This window comes from Nipponia nippon, unplaced genomic scaffold (assembly GCF_047370975.1).
Source record: "Nipponia nippon isolate SJK-2023a ecotype South Korea unplaced genomic scaffold, ASM4737097v1 scaffold_10, whole genome shotgun sequence".
Classification (NCBI taxonomy): Eukaryota; Metazoa; Chordata; class Aves; order Pelecaniformes; family Threskiornithidae; genus Nipponia; species Nipponia nippon.
Window position 1 is genome coordinate 21,303,343 of NW_028262291.1, and position 27,407 is coordinate 21,330,749.

General features: G+C 40.0%; 1 protein-coding gene across 4 annotated transcripts in view; it reads left to right on the forward strand.

Moving 5' to 3' along the window:
• Nucleotides 1–27,407, forward strand: part of LRP5 (LDL receptor related protein 5) — a 163,921-nt gene that overhangs the window by 105,491 nt on the left and 31,023 nt on the right. For all 4 annotated transcript variants that reach the window (XM_087745897.1, XM_087745899.1, XM_087745901.1 and 1 more), the window contains exons 8-12: nucleotides 17,581–17,797; nucleotides 19,375–19,664; nucleotides 21,709–21,935; nucleotides 22,271–22,455; nucleotides 25,277–25,600. In XM_087745897.1, coding sequence (XP_087602023.1) covers nucleotides 17,581–17,797; nucleotides 19,375–19,664; nucleotides 21,709–21,935; nucleotides 22,271–22,455; nucleotides 25,277–25,600 — 1,243 coding nt within the window. The remainder of the gene's footprint in view (nucleotides 1–17,580; nucleotides 17,798–19,374; nucleotides 19,665–21,708; nucleotides 21,936–22,270; nucleotides 22,456–25,276; nucleotides 25,601–27,407) is intronic.

A 27,407-nucleotide genomic window follows, 5' to 3' on the forward strand; every position in this document is an offset into this window, starting at 1 on the left:
ACCAAAAAAAGGAGCTCAGGTACTCACTCAGTACAGTTTATGAAGAGAACATGGCAAGTGCATCACCAAAATCAGATGTTACGCTTTTTTTTTAAAGTATGTTTGTTTCCTTATAAAAATAGACCTCTTCTTAGAGGAGAAACACTTTTACATTGTCCACAAGCGTATGCATAAAGGAGGTGCATAAGCCTGCAGAGACTGGGGGAAATAAGTCCTGCAGTGCAGTGAAGAGGGCACTGGGAGCCAGTGAAACCATGGTCTTGTGTTAGGAAGTTTGCCCCTGTCCTGCTAATCACGCACTTTTTCTATAACAGGGATCACAGGGCAGCTAAGTCACTTGCTTTCATTAACCAAAAGCTCTAGGAAGGGCAAACTTAGTGCTTTCCTAAAATTAATGTAAAATAAATACTAAGAGGGGGGTAGTGATATATCTGAGAAATATTTGTTAACCAGTAGTCTCTTCTCTGATCTTTCAAAAGCTGGATTTGATACCCATGTCTCAAACTAAGATCACAAGAGTTTCCTGAGCCCACCCAGTACTGAGCGAGAGAAATATCTTTGTTTTTCTCTTCAGTACCAGTCTGTTGTTGTCAAGAGGTTTTTTCATTACAATGGCAAAATGACTTCTGGATCCAGGACATCCTTGGTTTGAAGTATCCTGCTAGTTTGACATATGGCATGCAGGTTTGCCCAACTAGATGAACAATTCCTCAAATTTTTCTAATGTGATAAGGTGAGTTTTTTAATTGAATGGAACCACATAGATCTGACAAAAAGGAAGTCTTGATTAAATCTATGATAATAGTGCAGAGGTTCTTCCTCTTCTACTACTAAATGGTTCATAGAGTGCATGAAAAGATGGGGGACTGTGAAGGGAAACAGATTTCAAGAGTGAGTATGTCATCTATTATGGGATTATTACTTAAAAATATGCTTACAAACACTACCTAGAAAGATGCAGGTTCTGGCTACGTATGGGGGACTTACACCTATGGGGTGGTAATAACCTATAGATAGCAAAACCAAAAGAAATGATATATTGTTAATGATACCTACATTTTAAACAACACCCAGAAATATATCTTAGTTTACCTTATGAAACTAGGTTTTAAAAGACTTTTTTTTTAATCTGGAAGAAAAATTAGAAGTTCTGTAACTTAACTTACCAAGATGCAGCTTTTTCTTTTTCCTTAATCTAATTAAATCAATCTAAAGAAAAAGAAAATTCAGAGAAGGGTTTTTTTTTGTTGTTATGGTTATGTTTGCAGCTTATTAACATAATTGCATCAAAACTGGGATTAAAGCTTCTTGTTTTATAACAGCATTGCGGTTCTCAGTCACCACCACAGCTGGCAGATTGTCTGTTCGCAATGCATTCCATATGTGCTGGAGACCACAATGTGGAGGGATTTACAGGGTACAAGATGGGAGTGCAAATAATGGAGGTGGGAAGCACTCATCTCTGCTTATTCTTTAGAATGAAAAGGCTTCATAAAACAGCAGTCACACAGAATCACAGAATGGTTGAGGTGGGAACGGACCTCTGGAGGTCATCATGTCCAGCCCCTGTGCTCAAGCAGGGCCACCTAGAGCTGGTTGCCCAGGACCATGACTTTTTGGTGGCCCAGGAACAGATGACTTTTGAATATCTCCAAGGATGGAGACTCCACAGCCTCCCTGGGCAACCTGTGCCAGTACTCGGTCACCCACACAGTGAAAAAGTGTTTTCTGATGTTCAGAGGGAATCTCCTATGTTTCAATCTGTGCCCATTGCCTCTGGTCCTGTCACTGGTACCACTGAAAAGAGCCTGGCTGAGTGTTTCTTCAGTTGGACTTTAATCACACAGGCTACAGGTCACCTGATACCATACATTCTGGGTCAGGCAGGAGTGCTGTGTTTCTGATGCGTTACCCAGAGTACAACACACTGGTGTAAATTCCTTATTATGGTAGCTGTGGGAAGACAGCACGTGATAAAACTCACTGATAGAAACCTAGCCCTTCAGTGCTTCCTGAGTAAAATTGGTGGAAGAAAATTCATAAGAGCTCTTCAGGTGGCCATGGCATTTCTGATTTGGAGACAAAAGCCTTCAAACCAGATTTACACCGAAGTGTTGAGATTGGTTTAAGTCAGCTCTACAGCTGAGAGAGGACAGGAAAAGAAGTTAGTTTTACCCTGAATCAAATCCTTGGTCTAGCTGACTGTACAGCCACAGAAATGCATATGCTGGCGTAGAAGGAAATGAGAATGAGCTACAAAGGTTGATGCGTAGGAGAGGTTCTTCCAGTGGCTTAAAATGATCATGAAGTTGTGGGGCTATTGTGTAATAAAATTATAGCCTCAGCTTATGTTGAGAGATGTAAATGAGCATCGCAAACCTTTGCCTCTGGCTTCAATTTTCTCAACTATGTGGAGCCAAGCATTCACCTGGGGAAAAACAGACTTAACCCTTCTCATGGATACCTGTCAAATGACACTGGCTTTTGTAGCTCTTAATCCAAAGCAAGAGGAAAATCACACTGAAGAACTTTTTCCTAGGAAGCATATAAAATAATTTTGCACTAGTACCAACAAGAGCCAGGAGAAACAGTTTCTTGCCTTCACATACCTCTGAAAGAAGCAAGCAAAGGGAACTGGAAGTCTTAATGCACGTTTCTAGGGATACTAACTTAAGAAGAAATAATACTGTTTGAATTACCGTATTTCAATTTTTCTTGGCTAGAAAATGGTAAGATTTTGTTTTTCCTTTTTACGCAAGAATATTTTTCAGAAAACATTTTTTGATTATGTAACTCTTTTCACAGAAGCAGCTTTTAGATTCATTTTCCAGTAGAATGTGATTTCTTTTCTAATATTGGATATCTGATTCCTAAATGGACTTCTGTGAATACCGCTGCAACATCTTTCAGTTGTGCCATTGACCTCTTCTGAGCTGCGAATAGGCTCCTTTCTAATTCCTTGTTTGAAAAATGAAAAAAAGTTTGTATTGCCTTCATTCTCTGTAATTTCTTTTTGAAGCCTTAGTTTGGGCAAGGCTGACATAGCTAGGTTGGAACTGAACACAGGAGAGGTGCTGTGTCACTCAAGCAACATCAGGAGTGAATCAGCCCTCCTCATAGAATGACTTAAATTATAGTGTTGATCCCTCAGGACCAGATTAATGTTTTAGAATTCGAGGAACCAGCCTGGCAGTTAAATTAGCTGAGGAGTTCTATGAAATGTTAGTGAAGGCTGTCATTTCCAAGTAAAGATAACTCCCTTATAGCATTCGTGTTAATGGATGAGGCCAGCAAAAGAGACTGAGTTTAAAATGGCCTCATGGTTTTTTGCCTCAGTACCGTTTATAATTTTGAGTATGTGAAATTTGACTATTTTAACAAGGTTAAAATAATTATCTGTAGTGTACATTGAATAAATTGCCTTTAGGATTAAATTAAATGAGCATATTTTGTTTGCAAATCTAAGTATTTGTGGCTCAAATCCTTGTTTAGAAGTAACCTATTTTTGGTGATTGTTCACTTTTTTTGGTTTCAAAATATATTTCAGGAATTTCATGAAGAATTTTAGATTTTTTGGTGTGTTTTCATAGGCAGGTTACCAATGATTCCTTTAAGCTTTTTTTTATTGTTGCCAGAAGTTCCAGCAGGTTTAAATAAAGCTTAAGCATATGTTTCTGATTAATTTGTAAGTTTTCTGTAGAAATATTGGAAAGTAGACCAATAATATGAGTGCAAATATTTTTGTTTAATTTAGAATATGTGCTTTTATGCTGCTTTCAAAAAAATAAAAGCAGTGTAATGCCACATATTCTTAAAGATACTCACACAAACAAATGCTGTAGTAGGGTTATGCCTTTATGTTACAGTAGCAGGTAAAAGTTGCATCCAAGTTGAATGCTGTTGTGCTTACTGCTGTATGTGCATATCATATTTGGCAGAGTTCCTTCAAAGCCTTTAATATTGGACAGTATTTGCATTTGTCTCCAATTCTCCCTTACTTTCCACCTCTTATTTCTCTATCTATTGAAAGTATTATGAACCAGAAATGTCACGTGCAGTCTAGATGCAAACTCTGCATACTACTAATGAGAGACACAGCTTTGGTTTTGCATTAATCGGTTCCAACTATCTGTCTCTCTTCTTGTACTTGAGAGTTGCATTGTTTGAAGAGGCATTAATAAGATCTCAGCAAGGAGAAGTGGGTGTAGCTGATTATCTCCTGTGATCTCTCTCTTTTATTTGAGGGCGTGAGTACTGCTAAAATCATACTTGAGCTCAGGGGCAGAGAGGATTTTAATTTGGAGATTCTTCCCCTCCTAATTAGGATCAGAAGGTAGGAAACACTTGCTCAGATGATCATTTCCAGTCAGTCTTTCTAAGTCAACTTCTTGTTCCTTTCAGGACTTCCTATTACATTATTGAGTTAGAACTTAAAAAAGGGCATCTGGGGTCAAGCCAAAGTCCATCTATTCCTAGTATCTGACTCCAACAGTGAACCAAACCAGGTATCTACAGAAGAGGAAAAGCTGGGTATGCATACGCTATTTACCTGAATTATTCTCTCATCTTTCAAATATTTTTAAGCTCAAGGGTTTTCCCTTGACATGGCAGGGCAACTATTGATCCATATAGTTTGGGTGCCTGGGAGCTAAGAGTTTAGGGATCAGCATTTCTGTCTTTGCCCTTTACCTATAATAAAATGTACTGTTAGAGGAGTGTATTTGTGGCTTACATTAAATGCTTTATTTTTTTAATCTACTGCTCCATCACTGTTGTTCTAGCCTGGGCTGCCATGGTTGCAGTTGCTTGTATGCTACAGAAACAACTATTTTAGAAATAACCATCCTTCTAAAAACAAGCCCTCCAATCCAAAACCATAAAAATGTAGTTACTGGTGTTTCATTGTCCCTTTCTTGTAAGCCCAGTCTCCTGTAATATCAGGTTTTCAGTTGTGCCGGCCTTCAGGGAGGGAAATATTGTCATTAATGATTTTTTTTAAAAAATTTATAGTTCAAATTCACATAGATTTTCCTCCCTGCCCCTTTAAAATTGAATTCTAGTTTTCTGCTGAACCTTTCTAGGCTTAGAAACATCATGTTGCAGTCTCTGTTTGGAGAGATGAGGTTTTCCCCCAGTCCAGTGTTTGCAAGGTCAAGGCAATACAGGGCAGAAGGATAAATCTTGGAGTGCAAGCAGGTGGAATCCTTGCCTCCTTTGCAAGTTCAGGGTGAAATAGGCTCCTCACCTTTCATACATAAGAATTGAAAGTGAGCCTGGAGTTTTGGGTTTTAGTTATTGCAGGAGAGAGTAATTAGTGGGCAGATTACAGGTTGAGGGGTGGCGTTGGGTCCGTTTTTATTGCTTGGTTTTGCAGACATGCCCTATGGGTGACTCAGTCACATGTGCAGATTGTATTTTGCCCCTTTTACCTGGGATTGAGTGTCTTCAAATAGTGCTGGTTTCACATTAAATATGAGCTTTTGGGACATTTGGATAAGAATAAGAGCACAAGCTTTATGATTTGTTTCTAATTAACTGTCAGCCCTTTAAGGTACAATTATCAACTATATAACACATAAGTCTTCAATTATTCAATGTATTTATTATTTTAGAATATGTCCCCCAATTAATTTTAAGTATAAAATCATTCCTACTGTTTCAAAAAGAAAGAACGCCTCTTGTTACCCAGTGAGGCACGCTATAAAGACGTACTTTTCCTGTGGGTCTATTACATCACTGAAGATGGTGTCATACAAGTTCTTTGCATCAGTGCATGCATGCGGTCCCCGTCCTCCCTCTGTCATAGTGTGTTCCTGCTCTGTTCTGGCTGGCGTAGCAGTCTGTGCAGCCACATGGAGAACCAGAGCAGCGAACTGATCCAGCTGAAAAATAACCAGCCGAAAAGGTTTATATTTTTCAGTCTGATATGTTTTCTGCCACACAAGTAGTTGTGCTGACATGGCAAGAATGTGTTAGTGTGAATAGGGGAACAAGGGGCTAGAGGCAAGGTGGCATCTGCTTGAACTGGCGTGAGCAGCACTGCTGTGCTCTGAAATATATATTAGCTTTGCTCCTTTCTTTGGTATTGAGAAACAGTTTGAACAGACAAGGCAGGATTCAGAAAAGAGGGAGAAATTTTATGCATGTTATGCACATGGAGAAATAATGTCTGGAGAGATTTGGTGACTTACTTGAGGTTATACACTGGGATCCAACTTTGTCTAATCCTTGAGCCATAAAACCAAACCATCCTCCTGATACCTGAGTTAACTGCTCAACTTCAAATAGAAGGGACTTTTCGGTACTTTTCTTCTGGAGTGGAGTTCTTAATTATGATCTTAGACCAGCCTGATAAAGGCAGAGAAGAAGCTTGCAAGTTGCAGTTGACTGTAGCTAACTTCCTCAAGACGTTGTGTATGCCTGCTCTTCTTCTATCAGTAGATCCTAAATATACCTCTTGTATTTACTTATGTTGGGATACAGGAATCATGCCCTAAAAATGTGTCTTGTAAGCTAAAAGGACATCCTAAATTTCAGCTAAACTCTTGACTTCGCTATTTCATATTCCTTTGATCTACGAAGCTCTTGATGAACAACCTGACTTAGATCTACTCTCGGGACCCTTCTACACATCTCTCTCTGCTTATCAGGCCTAGGGCCTTGGATTGAAAATAAGCTGCGTGATATGGACTGAAGAATTTATATTCTCTTGAATGAAACCAGCCCTGTATACGAACGGGGGGGGGGACATGGACGGACAGACGGACGACTATTTATTTATTTTTCTTCCAGTAAGTGGAAGATATTGCACATTAACCTCACTTGAAAGGTTATTCCACCTGGCAAATGCTCTCACTTCCCTGAGCATGGGAGGGGAGGCACTGTGGTGTGGTGAATCCACTGTTAGGTTGCCCCATGAGTCTCTTGAGTTCTTAGAGTTGCTTGATGATTCAAGGCAACTACTTTCCTATGCCTCCATTGTCCTGTCAGGAGAACAGGATGGTGTTATCTTCCTTTTTGTTAAAGTACACTGAGCTCATCTGGTGAAAAAGCTGTTTAAGAACTGGGATGGGACAGTTCGCTCATACAGCCGTGAGATCTACATGAAAAATGTAACATTTTGGGCAATTCAACGGATGGTCTGACCTCCAGAGAGGGCTACTGAAGAGAGAGCAATGTAATGGAGCATCTTCCTGTGTTACGTTTACCCCACAAGAGAGTTTGAGTTTTGGCTGCAGAAGTAGCGGCACCCTCCCTGTGTAATACCACAAAACACGTTCTGTACCGTGGTCATTAGAGGCAGTGCCTTCAGCTGTGCAGGACTTGGTTTCCTGTGGTGACCCTAATGGACTGAGCTTCAGAACATCCTCTAAGGGTCTGTCTGAGCTGCCAGGCTTTGGCCTGAGAAGGAAAAGTAGCTTTATTTGAAAACAAATTAAGATTGTGCTGCCCAAAAGTTATGTGTTTTGCCTTTTTAACATTTGCAAGGAGTAGAGACCATCTGGTAACTACATTTTGTCAATAAACTCTCTGAATGCTACCTTGCATAACTTATTAATATTAATAGTGTCTCAAATAAATATTATTGATAGTATTGCTTATGCCAAGTGACCGTGGAGTGCAGGCATCTTATCAAGGCAGGAGGAGTCTTGCCACACTCTGTTCTTTCAGCAGATACATTTCAGCTGTGAGAGCACTTGCATGTGTCAGAGCTTGCTGTGCTGAGGTACCTGGCTTAGTTCTGCAGGGGCTAGCAATGTAGTTGTATTAGCACAGTATCTTAGCCTGGGCTCTGTAGAGCTGTCGATACTCCAGTTAACTGTGGACAACCTAGTTTAGGTTTCTGTGTGTGGCTTTTATTTGTGCTTTGTTGACATACACCCTACATGGTGGTAGGTAAGACTGGGTTTATTGGATTAGTCTAATGCCGTGTTTCTATAAACGGTACAAATAGGAGGGAATCATGATCAGAATGTGCTGTTTACTTGGGCCAGGAGGCTTCATGAGATGAGGAACTGAATGAATATTTGTAGATGCACACAGGAGTCCTTAGACTTTCATTGCCTCCCTCCAAGGAGGCATTGTATGCCCGCTGCCTTTGGTTGTATTCATATTGGATTAGTATTTCATCTGTCTCCCTCTGATAGAAGTATTTGTTTAATGAGAGAACTTTGATTCAATTTCTGAGGAATAACTAAAGGAGGGACATGAGACTTGGCTAATCCATTATTAAATGAGGATAAAAGCATCCATTCTTCAAGGTGTAGTGCCATGAATAGATGGACATGTCAACTAATCTAGAGTCTATTCTTTTAACCTTTGACTTCAAATGGAATTTCCATATGTGACATTTCTGGTGACTTAGAGCATAAAGGACTCATCGTTTGGCTCTCTGAAGCACTATATATGCCTACCACAGCACGAGGAGGATGTGAAGAGCTACAGTGCCTTCTGATAATTGCACTGTGGTGAGGTTAAGAAAATGAGAATGTTATGATTCTCCAAGGGAAGACTAAGAAGCTGAGTTCTGACCAAAAGGTCCAACTATGTTGGACAAAACACTTCTAGCTTAATCTTAGTTCACTGTGGACAGAGGTTGACTGCATGAGACCTAGCATTGTATGTAAAAAAGATGTGGAAAGAGCACAAGAGAGGGTCATGACTAGACCAGTGTTTCTCAATCAATTGTTCACGGACCTCTCATTGTCCGTAGGATAGCAGATGATTTAAAAAAAAATAATCCAGGTATATTTGGGTAAGCAAACAAAAAGGAGAAAAATAGGAGTAGTAAATACTACATTTAGCTTAATTTTTATTTCATTGCAAGTTAACATTAGCATGGTAACATTGGACAGGAGGCAAGTCTTTTGGAAAGGTTGACCAGCACTGGTGCCACTTTCTACATCAAGATCAAGTGTAGCTCTTACTCATGACATCCTTTTGACTTTTTAAGGAATTCTAGTTGGCTACTGAAATTGTTGATTAGTTTTTTTGGACTCAAAAGTTTACCACATTTTTTTCTCATATGAAGTCTTTTTTTTTTTTTTTTTTGTCTTTCCTTCATGTTTTACCTATAGGTTATAAATGTGCTTGCAGTCCCAATTTCATCAGCAGGAATACAACATAGAAAATATTTATATGATGTGCTATTTCCACAGACTTTTAGCACTCTGTAGCGTTGGGAAGATGTTTGGATTTGGAAAGGAGAGGGTAAAGATCTTACAGGACTATTCAAATCCCTTTGAAGAAAAGGGAAATTGGGAGAGAAGTAAGAAAAATTAAGATACATATGTTTTAAAAATATTATTGTAAAAAGTTTAAATTTTTCTTCATCTTTCCCAGACTAGTTAACTAGAAGTTGGAAAGGCATATTGTTTTCATAATGGATGTTAGCTAAATTTCAGAGTTGTCACATGCCCCTTTAAACTTAACTCATGGTGGTCAACATTTCAGAATGAAAAAGCATTTAAAGAAAGTAAAATTTCCCTTAAGTGTATTAAATAAGCGACTTCTACGTAAAAATAACACTGAAATACTAATTCAGTAGATCCTCTATGCTTTAGGGTCTAGCCACCAGTTGCCATAAATTATTTTGAGAATGTTTGTGTTTAACTTTTTCCCCTTTTAAGGAGTTTTGAAGCATGCCATTGTGTTCCTGCTTATGAAAGAAAAGTTGCCAAATTGACCAGCTGCACCCTTAATCCTTTGATATCCTGTAAGCAGAACAAAGTTCTGGAAATGTCAGGCTGATGTAGCTCATATGGAGAACATTAGCTGCTCCTAGATGAGGTTTATAATATATGAGCAGGTTCAAAATCACAATCATGTTAATACAACCTTTCCAACAAGAAGTTTATCCATCAATCAGTGTCTGTTAGAGCTTATTATATGTGCTCGTGTTTTGAAAAGTCTGTCTGAAAATGCAATACTCTCTGGAATTAATAAGATTTTGTGGAGTCCTAGGAGAAAATCAGATGTGGTGATTTGATATGCAAAAATACTAACAGATCAACATTGCAAATAAACAACCACTTCACATGGTGATAATATGAGCACAAGAATAAGAATATATTTTGTTTATATTATTCCCAGAGAAAATACGAGATGACTATAAACTACTACTTTTCATAACGTAAATTTATACTTTTGCATTTGGCATCTTTGTAGTGGTTAGGTTGTTTTCTTTTTAACAAGTCACTACTTAACTGTCTTATATTCATTTGTAAGTGTAGATTTTAATTTGTATGAAACAGAACAAATTGATAAAGAAAATGTGCTGGAGTCATTGCATTTGGAACAAACAGTTTTGGAGTATCCCATCAAGAAGCTGACATTGCTAGATTGTTGAGAATTTTGTGTGTGTGTGTGTGTGTGCGCGCGCGCGCCAATGGCTTTAATTTGGTATTACACACCAGCTACTTTGCTTTGCCTGTCTGTCTGTAGGACAGGCATGGCTGCTGTACCAGCCATAGCATACCACCATGGATGCAAGGCAGAGCCTAGCAGTGGGAATGGTTGGCTGTTACTGCTGTGCTTTAGGTTTAGGAGGCTGTAAAGGTACTTGTGAGGGAAGGCTGCCAAAAAAGCATACTGACATTTGATAATCCTTGGAATTCTCTTTACTGAGCATCTCAAAGTGGCTTTTGTATCACAAGTGAAAATATGACCCATATATGTGTAGCCATAGAGAAGTATCTTGTCGTGCTGTATCCTCGACAAGCTAAAATGACACGTTCTGCAGCGAGAAATGAGTCTCTTGGAGAAAGGAAGAGAATATGTAAGAAAAGGGTGGTGGTGTGTCACTACGTGTATTTGCAAATGGCAAATTGTTATCCACAGTTCATAGGGATGTTTCACTTAAGATGCTGTATAGATTCGTTCTCCATGCTCTCTTGGTTCATAGCTTATTCTAAATGTAGGTGGGTGCTGCTAGTTTGCAGTTGGCAACCAACACTACCACCTATGCAATGTGAGGGTCCAGAAAATAATAATAAAAATGTACGTCAACATCAAAGCTTACCTGAAATAAGAATGATCTGAAAGAAGAGCTACAATAGTACATGTAGGGTTAATCCATGAAATGTAATGACAATAGAAACGTGGTGAATTTTATTTATGAGGGGGCTTTTACCAGGTAGCCTAAATATTGTCAAGGTGGACAGAAATTATTGACAACAATGAGGAACTGCTTTCTGAATTCTTGAGTCTTACTCAAGTGTTTGAGGCAAAAGATTGCTAAGAGACTCAAGTAGTCTTTTTTTTGTGGAAAATGGCCAGATATGTCTGTTGTCCATCCATGCCCACCCTTTTTTGATATATGGGTTCTGATACTGCTTGTTTTAATGTTATTCTCTCTTCTGCTTGCCAGTGTCTGCCAATACATGCCTGGCATTAAGCCCCTTCACACCAGAAAGAAAGAGTTCACTTTTATCCCAAAGCATTGATGAAAGGTGGTTGTGTTTCAGCTGTTGGAAATGTTAACAAATGGCTTATACTCAGCTGAATATAGACTGTGATACAGACTGCTCACAGCTGCTTCATTCTTCTGTTTTTGGGGCAGGCTTCTTTACCCTCCAGAGTTTTCCACTTCTCTCCATTTTTCTTTGTCTTTTTCTTTCCCTGTTGACTGTCACCCACATGATTTGTCTCACAAGTACTTTCTCCAGCCAAAGACGACTGGGCATTGTTCACTTGAGATGCCTTTTTAGAGTCTTCTGGTGAGAATCATTAGAAACCATTCACAGAATCACAGAATGGTTGAGGTTGGAAGGGACCTCTGGAGGTCATCTGGTGCAACGCCCCTGCTCAGGGAGGACCACCTAGAGACAGTTGCCTAGGACCGTGATCAGATGGCTTTTGAATATCTCCAAGGATGGAGACTCCACAACCTCCCTGGGTAACCTGTTCCAGTTCTCAGTCACTCTCACAGCAAAAGAAAGTAAAGCTCTCCTCTTCCACAGGGGAAGAGGAATAGATCCACAAAAGAAGAGTCATAGACTCACAAGCCCACCACATGGGTCTCATAATATGGCAGTCATGTCATTTTACCCTTGCCAACCTGCTATGTCTGCTTACTGCTCACATAGTGATTTAGCTCAGCCCAAGAATTGGTCTCCATTTGATTACAGCTTTGTCTGTAGCAATTGAATAAATTTTGTTTTATCTTAATGAATTAAATGTAGGAGCAAGGTGTCTGAGTTCTCTTTGTTGTTCTGTCAAAAGACATCCTGTATGTATGCTGAATAGTTGTTTTTTTCACAGATGCACCTGAAATATAACTTGACTACATGAATCATGCTGATGTGTAGAATTTAATTGCATTGTTTTACTTTAATCTTCTTCAAAGAGCCAAGAGCTTTTGAGTGTTATATTTGGAAATATTTGTTAAATCATTTTGCATACACTGCAGCAGCATCTAAAAAAAAAAAAAAATCACACCTTATCACCTTATCGTGTTTTTTGTATAATTCAGTTCATTAAGGCGTTTGATGTTTATTTCATTTTGCCCACAACCGATTTTAGCTGAACTTGGTGGTGCCTCATTAGGAGATTTGTCACTGAAGTCTTAAGACTAATCAAGGGCTTTTAGTATGTGCCTCTCTTCAAGGGGCGCTTTCAGTGTTTTGTATGGAAAGCAGAGCAGATTTAGTGTTGCATTTATCCTTTGACCCAAGTTGAGATCCATTTATGAGTTATAGAAAGAGGAAGAAACGACTGAGTAGAAAAAAGCCTATTCTAGTCTCTTTGTGCTAAATGATAAGGAATGCACCTTAACAGGTTCCCTTTGGCTGCGGTTGGCAGGCTACACACCATTTCAGATACTAAATGATGAGTTACTACGTTGTTTTATTAGCTATGCCATTTTAGTGAAAGGAGTTGTGCTTTTGGCCATATTGTGAGGCCTATTTGTAGATTTTTATTTTGCATCCTCATAGTTTCAGTTAATATGCTAGAGAAGAGGTAAATCTCTGGGAAGATGGATGGCAGCAAAATTTGAAGTAAAGACTATGTATATGTACCTATATTGAACTGCATGCAACAGCTCACTGTTCAAGCTTTGCCCTGGCTGCTACTAGAAGATAGTCTAACGGTTAGTTAGCGTTTCCTGCCTGTTGCCACAAATTAGCCACTACTAAGAGGACTTGATTGCCCATGGCACAGAAAAATCCTCCAAGTCAGAGCTTCTGTTCTGCATCCAAGGGAACCCTGCTTGGATTCGTAGGTGTTCTGCCCGCAGGACTGGGGGGAGGGATGTTTGGGAGAGTGAGAGCAAACACTTATTCCATCACCTTCTTAGCCAAATCTAAACCATTAAGTATTTTATTGCTGTCTGATTCCACATTTTGGATCTCCATTCCCAGAGGAGAATGAACAGCCATAGGAATGCCACGACAAGGACTCCACAGAGTCTTTCTCTTCTACAGGCTGAACAACCCCAACTCTCAGCCTTTCTTTATAGCAGAAGTCTTCTAGCACTTTGAGCATTTTTATGGCCCTCCTCTGGACCCGCTCTAACAGATCCCTGTCTGTCTTGTACTGGGGACTCCAGAGCTGGATGCAGTACTCCAGGTGGGGTCTCATGAGAGCAGCACAGAGGGGGAGAATCGCTTCCCTTGACTGCTGGCCATGCTGCTTCTTATGCCGCCCAGGACATGATTGGCTTTCTGGGCTGCAAGCGCACATTGCCAGCTCATGTCCAATTTTTTGTCCACCAGTACCCCCAAGTCCTTCTCCGCAGGGCTGCTCAATCCATTCATCGCCAGCTTGTGTTGATACTGGGGATTGCTCTAATCCGGGTGCAGGACCTTGCACTTGGCCTTGTTGAACTTCATGAGGTTCATGAAGTTCAACAGCTTTGTGACTTCTGCAACATCCACAGATGTACGTGGATCTAAATAATGTGTGTTTCTACATCCTTGGATCCAATCTGTTTTATTTTAGTCAACAGCTCTAGTATTTGAATTATACTTTTACTGTCCATATCTGTAAAGGGAATTGGAAATGTGGTAGCTTGATCATCATCATCCTGCTGATGCATTGTTGTAAAGGAAATGGTGTCTTGTTTACTTAGTGTGGCACCAGTTTGGCTCCAGCACCTGAGTATGCATGATGAACTTTTGAACCTGCAGTATTGCCTGTGGGATTGATAATGTTTTAAATAAGTGAGCATTTAGGGTTTGCCTGGACATGATGTAATGAGATAATTGCAGAACCATTTGGCTTTTAACTGCAGATACAGCCTTTTTTTTTTTAATGTACTCTATTTAGCTTAACAAAATAAAAAGACATTAATCTTCAGTCTCTGCTACTTTATCAAGTAGTAGAAGGATTGTAGGTTGATGGACTGACACAAAACTCCCCTGAAACTTAGTTTTCAGGAATGCCAGTGTTATTTTTGACTGTCTCCAGCAGGAGGCTTTTTTTTCTGGAAGGAATCCAGAGGTTTACATTGTAGCATGTGTTCAAATTCACATAATCTGCCAGATAGTCTTCATGTTCAAGTTCTCATGAAGTCATTTTCCTCTGTGGTTGAAGACATCTGCACTCTAGCATTGCAAGATAGACTGTGTTATAGTGATGATTTTTGTGTATAGCATAGGTAAATAGGATGCAGTAGTTGACTGCTCACCTCTGCTGTTTGTGGTGGTGGCTGGAAGATCTAATGCGTGTCCCGTGTGTGTGGTGGGTTGACCCTGGCTGGATGCCAGATGCCCACCAAGCTGCTCTATCACTCCCCCTCCTCAGCTGGACAGAGGAGAGAAAATATAACAAAAGACTTGTGGGTCAAGATAAGGGCAGGGAGAGATCACTCACCAATTACTGTCACAGGCAAAACAGACTCAACTCAGAGAAATTTAGTTTATTACCAATCTAATCAGAGTAGAGTAATGAGAAATAAAACCAAATCTTAAAACACCTTCCCCCCACTTCTTCCTTCTTCCTGGGCTCAACTTCACTCACAATTTTTTCTACCTCCTCCCCTGCAGGCGGCGCAGGGGGATGGGGAACAGGGGTTGTGGTCAGTTCATCACATGTTGTCTCTGCCGCTCCTTCCTCCTGAGGGGGAGAACTCCTCACACTCTTCCCCTGCTCCAGCATGGGGTCCCTCTCATGGGAGACAGTCCTCCATGAACTTCTCCATCGTGAGTCCTTCCCACGGGCTGCAGTTCTTCACGAACTACTCCAGCATGGGTCCTTTCCATGGGGTGCAGTCTTCAGGAACAGACTGCTCCAGTGTGGGTCCCCCACGGGGTCACAAGTCCTGCCAGCAAACCTGCTCCAGCATGGGCTCCTCTCTTCATGGGGTCACAGGTCCTGCCAGGAGCCTGCTCCAGTGTGGGCTTCCCATGGGGTCACAGCCTCCTTTGGGCACATCCACCTGCTCCAGTGTGGCATCCTTCATGGGCTGCAGGTGGATATCTGCTCCACCATTAACCTCCATGGGCTTCAGGGTGACAGCCTGCCTCGCCATGGCCTTCACCACTGGCTGCAGGGGAATCTCTGCTCCGGCACCTGGAGCACCTCCTCCCCCTCCTTCTTCCGTGATGTTGGTGTCTGCATAGATGTTTCTCTCACATATTCTCAGTCCTCTCTCTGGCCGCTGCTGCCCAGCAGGTTTTTTTCCACCTTCTTAAATATGTTATCACAGCGGCACTACCACTGTCGCTGATTGGCTCAGCCCCCCCCCCCCCCCCCCAAATCCTTGCCATGCAAACCCAATACAGTGTGCTAGCATGTAACAATTTTTTCCAGCTAAAATTCATATAGCAAAATTGGTGACCACATCTTATTTTTGTTTCTCTAAAGGGGAAATGTGCCCAAATTAACTGTGTCATGGAACAAATGCATGTTGTATTCACAAGTTGGTGAAGTATTATAAGGTTTCAAAGCGGATATTTCATTTTTTAATTTATTTGGATATCTACCATGGATGTGCGTGAACATCCTGAAATTCACATGCTAATTTAGTAAGATGTGGTGTTTGTCATTGGTCATGTTAAAAAAAGGAATTGTAGGTGCTTCCACTGCTTACCATGTATGGACAGAGCCTCACAACTTATAATATCTGTATTAAATTGTGGTAAAACTGATAGTTGATTTTGACTGCCCACAATATTGTTGGGCATTTAATGGTTTAATATGACATTGCATTTAAGTTATAGACATTTTTAATAAGAAATAAATTTTGTTTAAACACTTAGCAATTTAAAAGTTGGAGGAATACAGTGTTGAAATGACCATAGCTGTCTTTAAATCACAAGAAAATAGAAATGAAGGCACAGTGAAGGCAACTTAATCACCTACAAGGTACAGGTTTAGTATTTTAAGTCTGAATAAACAAATAATTTCCAAATAATAGTAAAGAGGAGGCTATTTAAAACCTCAATCACAAGCTATGGTAGCCTTAATTAAAGCACAGCAGTTGTCCACCTGTGAAGCATTTCTAGCAACAAATGGAGATTTGATTGAATCACGTTGGAAAATAAATTGTCTTAAGTTGTGGTCTTTTGTTTTGGTTTTAATATGATACTGACCTTGATGCTGCTCACAGTATAAATTTTCAAGTAGCACCTTAAAAATATTGTAGTTACATTACGGCTACCAATTGCAAGAAGTAGGATGGTGAGGAATCTGGGGATTTGTCAGATAAATATTTTGCCTGGATCTTATAAATGTACACTCTTTGCCTTGGGTAAGAGATGGATGATTGAAAACATTATTGCAGTTTTTGTAGTAGATGGAGGTGACTTTAGGTGTGTGGCACGGGGAATTGTATGTGGACGTTTTAATTTCCTATCTTGCCCAATGATTGGTGATCAGGGTGAGACCATATGAATCTCTTTCCTTATGCCAAACAAAGTGGGGTAGCACACGATCATTGTAGCGATTGGTTATGAAATAATTAACCAATAGCGTATATATATATCTGTGGGGCTTATCCCATCTCCAGTACTATTTTGCTTTCTCTGCAGTTTTAGGAATACAAATTTATATCAGTCAATACTTATTCCACATTGTAAATATCTTGCTTACCACAACAGTGAGAAAAACTTCATTCTTTTATGGTAAAAAAATGAAATTGCAGAAAGTGCAGATTCTACATGGCCTTGTTGTGCCCTGAAAGAATTCTGATGGCCTCCATTCCCCATGATTGAGTGCCAAAGGTCACTCTAGCAATTCCTTGTTTCTGGCAAGAGAGTTCAGTAGTGAGACCAAGACGTGAATGGAGATAAAAATCTCCTGAACCTCACTCCTATCCCAAAACCCACTCCCTTTGCAGTGGTCTTTGCAGGTTTGCAAGTTAAATTCTTGCATCTTTGCAAGATGCAAGTTAAATTCATGTTGCTTAGGTTTTTCAATGGAGAAGGGGTGAGATAAGCCACTTTCAGTCTTGTCATTCCAATATATTTCTCTTTCAACAAACCTAAAGGTACATTCTTTTGAAAGAAGCATGCTGTGAATTTCAGGAGATTCTTGCGTAAAAATAGAGGAGTTGTCAAAATATGATTGATATTGCCATTTTAATTGTACCCGCATTAGAGAAGATTATTTTTTCCTTTTGTCTCATGCATCCCGCAGGTCATAAATGTTGATGGAACAATGAGGAAAACCCTCCTAGAAGATAAGCTTCCACATATATTTGGGTTCACGCTGCTGGGAGATTACATCTACTGGACTGACTGGCAGAGACGAAGCATTGAAAGAGTTCACAAGATCAAGGCTAGCAGAGACATCATTATTGATCAGCTGCCAGATTTAATGGGCCTTAAAGCAACAAGTGTTACCAAAGTATTTGGTAAGCGTAAGCAATCGTAGGGTGGATCTATAGTAGTTTCTAGATGGGCCTGCTTTCATTAAGCAGCTGTTGATCACTTGTAATGACAATAACTGTGGTCTCATATGTTTGAATAATTTTAAAGGAAAACTGCACCTATTGTTTGTAAAGTTGGGAAAATACAGTGTTGCAAAAGAAGTACGGGCTTCCAGTTTTTAGTGACATTTGACATGTCTTCCACAGCTTCCACCTACACTCTTTGAATTTTTGTGAGGAGAATTTTATTCCTGCCTCCCATCTATAAGAATCATTATTTCTGGTGCTCACAGAATTGCTTCATTTTCTGTTGTTCTTTTCTTCCAGTACAAAGTCCCAGTGATGTTCAGTTAGCAGAATGCTTTTTACTGTGTTGGGTGGTATAGGCAGAGTTAATGGCCATTACAATGTTGCCTCAAAGCACGTGGCACTTAAATATTAACTTTAACAACTAAACCATACTTAAATCTTAACAATTAAATCTTGCCCTTAGCATGGGATCAGCAGCTGGAGCTCCATGTTCTTCCACTGCATCTGCTGAAAGGTGCAGCCAGTGTTTTAGGTCCTCTGCTAGCATTCTGCAGAGGAGTATGTCACAGGACCTCCTGGCTTCAGTGGTAACCCATGAGAGGTGCGTATTCACCACAGATCTGTCTGCTACCTGGAACACTGGATTCTGGGCATAGCAATAAACGGATGCATTGGTCAGCTATTAAAATTACTGAGAATAGTTGCAGCAGAATCATGTAAAGTAGGTTGTCAAATTATACCCTGGCAGTACATGGATTTCCAGCCTTTCAGGAATCTTTACTTAAAGGATAATCAAGTCCTCAAGCTGCAAGTTACGGCATCAGTCTGAAATATGTATGCCCTAAAAAGGGAAAATTAAAAGAAACCTGGTTGAGACTGACCTTGGAGATTTTTTTTTGTGGTAACAGTCTTTAAATACCTAAATCCTTGGTTCCAGCAGATGGAGAAAGGCACTCATTTATCTTTTGGTCCTTACTTTCCCCTTCACGTTCTCTCCCCATCTGGTCACGGTTGTTCACACGAAAAAATAAATGTGAGATTGTGGTGATCTTGTTGGAACTGCTTCTGCTAATGAATCTTCTCAGCTTTAAATTAAACAGCTGGGAAAGAACTGCAGTTATCCAGCTCTTTTCTCACCATTTTATATCATTGAACATTTGTAAAACTGGTGGTTTCAAAGAGATACAGAGGTGGGGTACTTGGCCAAAAATAACCAAGCTGAATGTGTATGTAATTACCTGCCTTCCGTGAAGGAATTTAATCTTTGGGAAAACTAGAAGGATATGTTTGTAGCTGTTATTTGTACTATAGGAGGGAGACGACCAGCTTCCTAATCCTTGGGTAGAAGGAAAGAAACAGTTTTGAATGTTATTTTTTTTTTTTAGAATTCCCTGGTGACAACCCATAGTGTTAATTTATTTTGAAAAATCATAATTGCATTGTGTTTCCACTCAGCCTCCCCCCATCCCCTTTCCCCCCCTACCTCCACAATGCACCGATATCTGTTTTGTTTTGTTTGTTTTTTTTTTAAGGAACTAATTCATGTGCAGAGAACAACGGAGGCTGCAGCCATCTGTGTTTCTTTACACCCCAGGAGACCAGGTGTGCCTGTCCCATTGGCCTTGAGCTGTTGAGTGACATGAAGACTTGCATCATTCCTGAAGCCTTCTTAGTTTTCACAAGCAGAGCAGCAATTCATAGGATTTCCCTTGAAACCAATAATAATGATGTTGCTATTCCTCTTACTGGAGTCAAGGAAGCATCTGCTCTGGATTTTGATGTCTCTGATAACAGAATCTATTGGACTGATGTTAGTTTGAAGGTATTACTGACATGTGAATTCCCCAAATATAAAGCCACGCAGCAGTTACTTTGATCTGACAAAGGTCTCTGTTACATGATCTGTCCTGCAGTTGCTAATGTTGTCATTGAATTGCATCCAAGGAGACTCTTAGAGATGAAGACAGTTGCATTGTTGAATGCACAGTTGGGTGACAGGCATCTTCCTGCTTCAAATAAAAATCCAAAGTGGTGTCTGCTCATACTGAATGTCTTGGATGCTGCATGTGTTGCATCCATATATGTATCTATCGTAGAAAAGCCACTGTCACATAGTAGAGTAATTTGAACATCGAACTTGGCAATCCCCCGAGCTTTCTATCCTCTTCCAGTTTTGACTTGGAAGGCAATCTTAGTCAATATTAACATTTGGCAAGTGAACTTTGGATTGGTTGCTGTTAGTCTGTGGCTCCAGCTTGGCACAGAAAAGGCCAGGGAACTTGTCCAGTCCCCTCCACACTGCGTTAAGTCCCCATCTGCCCCCAGTTCTGTCTCAGTGTATTTCCCAGGAGTTAGACATTTCCTGTGACATGTTTGGTTCACATCCAGGTGCATGCTAAAGCGAGTGTTGTGCTGTTCATCAGTGTTACTTTGCTTTTTGAAGTGAATTAAGTGATGGTAGAAAATGACAGATTCACTTCACTGGAACTGAATTCCTCTGTTTAGCCTCTTAATAGGTTTGCCAAGAGCAATCAAAGTTTCCTTGCCAATGTGCCCAAGCCATAATAGGGAAAAGCTCACTTTTAGTGACTTCTAGGGCACATGCAGTTTCTGTAGCCTCTCGGTAAAGACTAATGAGGGTTGTGCTTTAGCAATAACAGTGCCGCTTGTGGTGTGGATACCTTTCCTTCAGGAGCAGTGCCAATGTAATAAATTAGCGTACTGCAGACACAGTTACTAAATCTCACGCAAGCACGTGGAGAGCTGGAGCTATGGTCGTCTTAACCATTTGTAGTGGAAAATACATTACTTCAGCTGTGTCAGTGCATAGATTCCAGTTTCACTCTATGCAGAACTGGAAAACAGTTTACTTGTTTGTGGCCTCCTGAATTATCCAGCATACTGTATTTTCACATACGTATCAGCGTATGATTCAGCATGTCTAGGTTTTCATTCCCCCTGTCCCCTCACCTCCTGCAGCTTAGCAGCAGGTAGTGTAACTTCAGAGCCCATAGTCATCTCCCTTTCCTTTGGTGACCACCACCTCCCTGATCTCTTCGTGCCTGTGGTTATATGACAACTCGTTTTCAAAAAGAGATTATAATTTTTCTGAGATGTGGTTTATACCTGTAAAAATATACTACATGATTTCTGGTTTTGACATTTACCTTTAAAAATAGAAAATGTCTCTTACCCTGATATGCTCATTTATCAAATTATTAAGAAATTAATAGCTGAAATATTAGCAGGCATGTAGAGTGATTGCTTAGTGTTGATAACAAGGATGGGTAATTGTACATTGGTCCTGGAAGTTACCAATGATTTACCTAGGGGTTGTTTCAGTGCTTCTTGTTGGGAGTGCCTTATTTATAAGTACATAGTCCGTGCCCTATGACTTGTTTTGTTGAGTGTGTATAACTAAAATGTAGATGGGATCAGCAAACTTCTCCAGGTGACTGGTCATGAGAAACAATTTAATTCAGATTTCTCTGAATTGAGATGTGTTTCTGAGACTTAAAACATTGCAGTGAATTAAATAGTTTAAAGAAAAACTTCTTGTGTGCAAATAGAAGAGAGGGAGAAGGCAAGGAAGAATTTGCAGATACATAGTGCTTTCTGAAAATCATATCCTTTTAAGATGTCTTAGACTGGTCATCAGAAACCATTAGCTTTCTGAAAATTCAGGTCTTTTTATCCTGTGAATATCTATATCTCTTTTGACAACAGAAATTTATTTTAAAAAATGTTACACTGGCTGACTTTTTTTACTAATTTCTTTTTGTACATAAACTTCATAATAATTATTCCTTTTTATTTCAGTGGGGCATCTGTAAACGCTGTAATATTTTTACACAATTGTTTTCTAGACCATAAGCCGGGCTTTCATGAATGGGAGCTCTGTTGAACATGTGATTGAGTTTGGGCTAGATTATCCTGAGGGAATGGCTGTAGACTGGATGGGAAAGAACCTCTACTGGGCAGATACTGGAACCAATCGCATTGAAGTAGCCCGCCTGGATGGACAGTATAGGCAGGTTCTTGTGTGGAAGGACTTGGACAACCCAAGGTCTCTGGCTCTTGATCCTACCAAAGGGTAAGGGACAGTGTTGTTTTTCAACTCTTTTTGTATATATTCTTGTACGTGACAAGTTAATTGGCAGTTTATATAGCTCCATTTCTTCAGGGTCTTTGAAAAGACTATGAACACTCCACAGCCATATGGGTTACAATGAAATATTAAGAATGGTCAATCATATTTTTCTGCCTTTGTCTAAAAAAGGAGTACTGTAATACTGCACATAACCACATGGGTTATTCCTCTTTTTTTTTTTTTAAAGAACTGAAAATAAATTTAGAAAAATCAAAGCATGCAGCTAAACACAATCTTACCTAGCTGATGTACTCTTTTTGTTCCACTTCTCATTCCAGATACATGTACTGGACTGAATGGGGAGGAAAACCTAGAATTGTTCGAGCATATATGGATGGAACAAACAGCATCACTTTGGTGGATAAAGTTGGTCGTGCCAATGACCTCACTATTGATTATGCGGACCAAAGGCTATATTGGACTGACTTAGACACAAGCATGATTGAGTCATCAAATATGCTAGGTAATCTAGTGTTATATTACAGCAGCCAGTATAGAAATAGGCACTGACCATAGTAAAGCAATTGAATAATGTGAGATTGGAATAATATAATTGATATTAAATCTGTGTGTCTATTTTTCTTAGGAGAGGAAACGGAGAGTTAAATGTTTGAGGAGATAGAAATAAAAGCTTCCTAAATTAATAACCATATGATGATTTATAATGATGGTGAGATATGTAATTTCTCTGTATTGATATGAAACTGCCTATGTTTTACCAAAGCAGAGATGACCTCTGAGTTTCTGAAAGTGAGGACAACTTACAGGTTCACTGTAAACCACCCCACCACTTTTCAGTCTGGATGCTAATTTTCTGTTGAAGTATTATCTCTGTTTCCAGCTTCAGACTGGTTGTATTAGTTCAAAACCAAAACAAAAATACTGCTTGCATTTCCTGTTGTCTGAAAGGTTGTGCAGCTACTTCTGCAGTGTATCATAACATGTTTTGTACACAACTTTACACATTTTCATATGTTCCATTGGAATTTCATTTATACATACAAGGGGTCTGCTAAGATTTACTAAACTTTCACATTGATATTGACATGATAACTAACTGGATAAAAGAAGGGAGTTTTGTTTTCTGCAGCTGACATAGAGCTTTTGTATCTTCCAGATGTTTTGTAAATATTAAATGGTCTTCAAGGTTTTAGCTAAGGCAGATATGAATTCTGTTTTGAGAAAACAGAGTTTATGCAAGTTTCCAAATGCCACACGGTGAATCAATGATAGGATCAGAAATGGAATCTAGAAGTTCCTGACCTGACATCCTGTCCCTATTCCATTTCCAAGGAGAGGCCTTTGTGAGATGGGAATTAATGCCTCTAGGATTCCAATGTAAAAATCAAAGTTTATGTGGCAGAACATAAGGTATTTAAGCAAAATCATACAGGATTGTTACAGCAGTGCTCTGATTGATGACATATATAATTTCCCTGCAGCTCTTTTTTTGTTTGTTTTCATCTGTGAAAAGCTACCATTGGGCGGTGGGTTAAGGTGTTATTGTGTGTGCATATCTTCAGAATACAGAGAATGTACTAAGCTCAGAAGAACAGAGAGAGCAATGCAGTTTTGGATTCTGAGGCTGTCACTGATTTCGCATTTCTTGTATTTCTTTCTTTGGTATAATAATTACTGGATGGATGTTACTGTTTAGAAATTACAGTAAGATTGTTTCTTTATCTAGAGTTGGGTTTTTTCATCCAGAGTGCATGATCTATCAAAGCTCTTACTAAGCTTCTGCATTATACTTAGAAAAACAAAATAGCTGGAGGCAAGCTTGAACTAGCAACTGATTGTGGCATTGAGAAGAAACACAATATTGAAATCATCTGTGGTAAATTAAACTGGTTCTAAAGCTGAAGCTACTGTTAACATTTATTTGTGGTGAGAAAGTAGAAGGATGAGCACTAAAGCTAACAATGTTGGATGATGTCTTTTTAGTTAGCAGATTATAAAGACTCAGGTAGACTTCTAGCAAGTGGGCTCATTGGTTAAGGAAATGTTATTAGACTTGGCCTACATTATGTAGTGCCATTCTCGTTCCCAGGAGAGATCTGAATGAGTGTTGGTGATAGAAGCATCTACCCCACCAGCAACGAATAAAGCACTCTTAAGTGGATGGATAAATGCTGTCCCAGGTTAATCTTGGGCATTATAAACATTACCCAGCAGAAAAAAAAAAAATCACTCTTTTGGGAGATTTCCTCCATCTACCGACTATCAAAATTCAATTAGAGAGCTTATCTGCTTCCTTCAAAAGAGCCTATCCCCTGAATTCATCCCTGTGGACCAGAATTGCTCTAAGAAGTACCTGAGAGTGTGCAGGACATCTGTGCCCCTAACTTGGACACTTCAGATGCCTAAAAGTAGTTGGGAAGGTTGCCTCTGTATTTAGTTCTGGTGGTTTATAGGGAAATGGCTTCATGTTCTGGTTTTTGGGTTTTTCATTCTTTCTCCAGTCTTGCCCAAACGCGAGAGGGCATGATGGAAAGTAGGTCAGGGGAAGAAAAATGAGGTGTTCTGTAGAATCTAGCATTGGACGTTTGTTTGAGGCAGGAGGAGATGATGCTGATGAAGGCTACATCTTCATTTGATGTAAAGTGGCAGAGATTCATAAAGATTTATGCTTGAAAATGTTTAGGAAGGTGATTTACGGTAAGACTTTATCTACTTTATTAGTGCATCTCTGGCAGAGGCCATCTAATGCTCTAGAAGGTGTTATATTTGTTGTCAGTGTTGCTAACAGAGCCACCGAGTGTGGGAGTATTGGGATTTCTGCCAAACAAATGGTTTCCTAATCTCTTGGGGTAGCTGTATGTTAAATTGCACTGCAAAAGACTTTTGTTTCTTGAGTGAAACACCATAATTTCTCATATCTGTTTCTCTGTGAATCTCAAGTTTGTTGTATGTTTTTGCTTTCATGCATATTAATTGGGTTTTTTATTGGCCTAAGTGATTCTTGGAGCTGATAGTATTCTTCAATATGTTTTCCAATATCTATTTGGGATGATAAGCATGAGACATATACAGTACGATTTATTTAAATGACAATACACTGGCACAGTTTCAAATTGCTCTGTAGGCAAGGATAAGGTTTTTGAATGCAAGTGTTTAGGTTACCTCTTGAGCAGCTACTGCTTAATAATGAAGCCCATGATGCTGACTTAGGAAATGAGGTTTTATTTTAAAAAGGGAAGAAAAAACTTTTTCTTGATACCAGTGACACTCTTCATCTCATGACTTGGGAATGGTCCTTTAGTTGATTTTCCTTATTTTTGCAGGACAAGAACGAGAAATCATAGCAGATGATCTACCTCATCCATTCGGATTAACCCAATACAGTGACTACATCTACTGGACAGACTGGAATCTTCACAGCATAGAAAGAGCAGACAAGACCAGTGGGAAGAACAGGACACTTATTCAGGGCCATCTGGATTTTGTGATGGATATATTGGTCTTCCATTCTTCACGTCAGGATGGCTTGAATGATTGTATGCAAAATAATGGCCATTGTGGTCACCTGTGCCTTGCCATACCAAATGGATTTAGGTGTGGCTGTGCTGCTCATTATACCTTGGATCCCAACAGCAGAAACTGTAGTTGTAAGCCTTTTTGTTTGCTATTATATTCTCCAGTGCTTGTGGCACCTAGGTGCTTGTGATCCCTTTCAGTATAGAAAGGGAAGGGATATCACAAGTCCAAATCAAAGGTTCTGGCTTTAAAGGTGATCTTTAAATATGAGGACAGAGTATGGAGTTTTATATCTATTTTTGTGACATGAATTAGGGCTGAAGACTTGTATTTCAAATCTTAGAAATAACAGCGCTGTCAAGTCTGGTCTTTCTTGTTTTACTAGAATTGCTTTCTAGGTGATTCAGCTGTGTGATTGAAGCTTTCCCAGTCCTTACCTAAGTATGTAGGTGGGTGGAAGAGAAATTCTAAACAAAAAATGTCTTTTTCTCTTAAGCGTTTAGTAAAGTCAGCAAAAATAACATCCAATAAAACAGCCTCCTAAGTAGTCTGCACAACATGCACGTGCACTTGAAGTTCATATAAGTTTGTTTTCCCCCTGTGTGTGATATTATAAGCCTGCCATTTCACTGGTTGCCCAATAAGAATTTAAGTTTCTAGTAAAAATAACAGATAAATAGAAAATGGACTGTTGACTTAAAAAAAATAAATCAACAAAGCTTTGGGCATCCTGGCACAGTAGCATATAAGGAAATTTTAAATGAATGAAAGGATAAGTTTATGAAAGGCAGGTCCTGCTTGACTAACCTGATCTCCTTCTATGACAAGATGACCCGCTTAGTGGACGAGGGAAGGGCTGTGGATATTGTTTACCTGGACTTCAGTAAAGCCTTTGACACCATTTTCCACAGCGTTCTCCTGGAGAAACTGGCTGCTCATGGAATGGATGGGTGTACTCTTCAGTGGGTAAAAAAAATGGCTGGATGGCTGGGCCCAAAGACTTGTGAATGGAGTTAAATCCAGTTGGCGGCCAGTCACAAGTGGTGTTCCTCAGGGCTCAGTATTGGGGCCAGTTCTGTTTAATGTCTTTATCAATGATCTGGACGAGGGGATAGAGTGCACCCTCAGTAAGTTTGCAGACAACACCAAGTTCGGTGGGAGTGATGATCTGCTGGAGGGTAGAAAGGCTCTACAGAAGGATCTGGACAGGCTGGATCAATGGGCTGAGGCCAACTGTATGAGGTTCAACAAGGTTAAGTGTCGGGTCCTGCGCTTGGGTCACAACAACCCCATGCAACGCTGTAGGCTTGGGGAAGAGTGGCCGGAAGGCTGCCCAGTGGAAAAGGACCTGGAGGTGCTGGTTGACAGCCAGCTGAATATGAGCCAGCAGTGTGCCCAGGTGGCCAAGAAAGCCAAAAGCATCCTGGCTTGTATCAGGAATAGTGTGGCCAGCAGGACTAGGGAAGTGATCGTCCCCCTGTACTCGTCACTGGTGAGACCACACCTCGAATACTGTGTTCAGTTTTGGGCCCCTCACTACAAGAAGGACATTGAGATGCTGGAGCACATCCAAAGAAGAACAATGAAGCTGGTGAAGGGTCTCAAGAACAAGTCTTACGAGGAGCAGCTGAGGGAACTGGTGTTGTTTAGTCTGGAGAAGAGGAGGCTGAGGGGAGACCTTATCACTCTCTACAACTACCTGAAAGGAGGTTGTAGTGAGGTGAGGGTCAGTCTCTTCTCCCAAGTAACAAGTGATAGAACAAGAGGAAATGGCCTCAGGTTGCACCAAGGGAGGTTTAGATTAGATATTAGGAAAAATTTCTTCACTGAAAGGGTTATCAAGCACTGGAACAGGCTGCCTAGGGAAGTGGTTGAGTTCCCATCCCGGGAGGTATTTAAAAGATGAGTGGATGTGGTGCTTAGGGACATGGTTTAGTG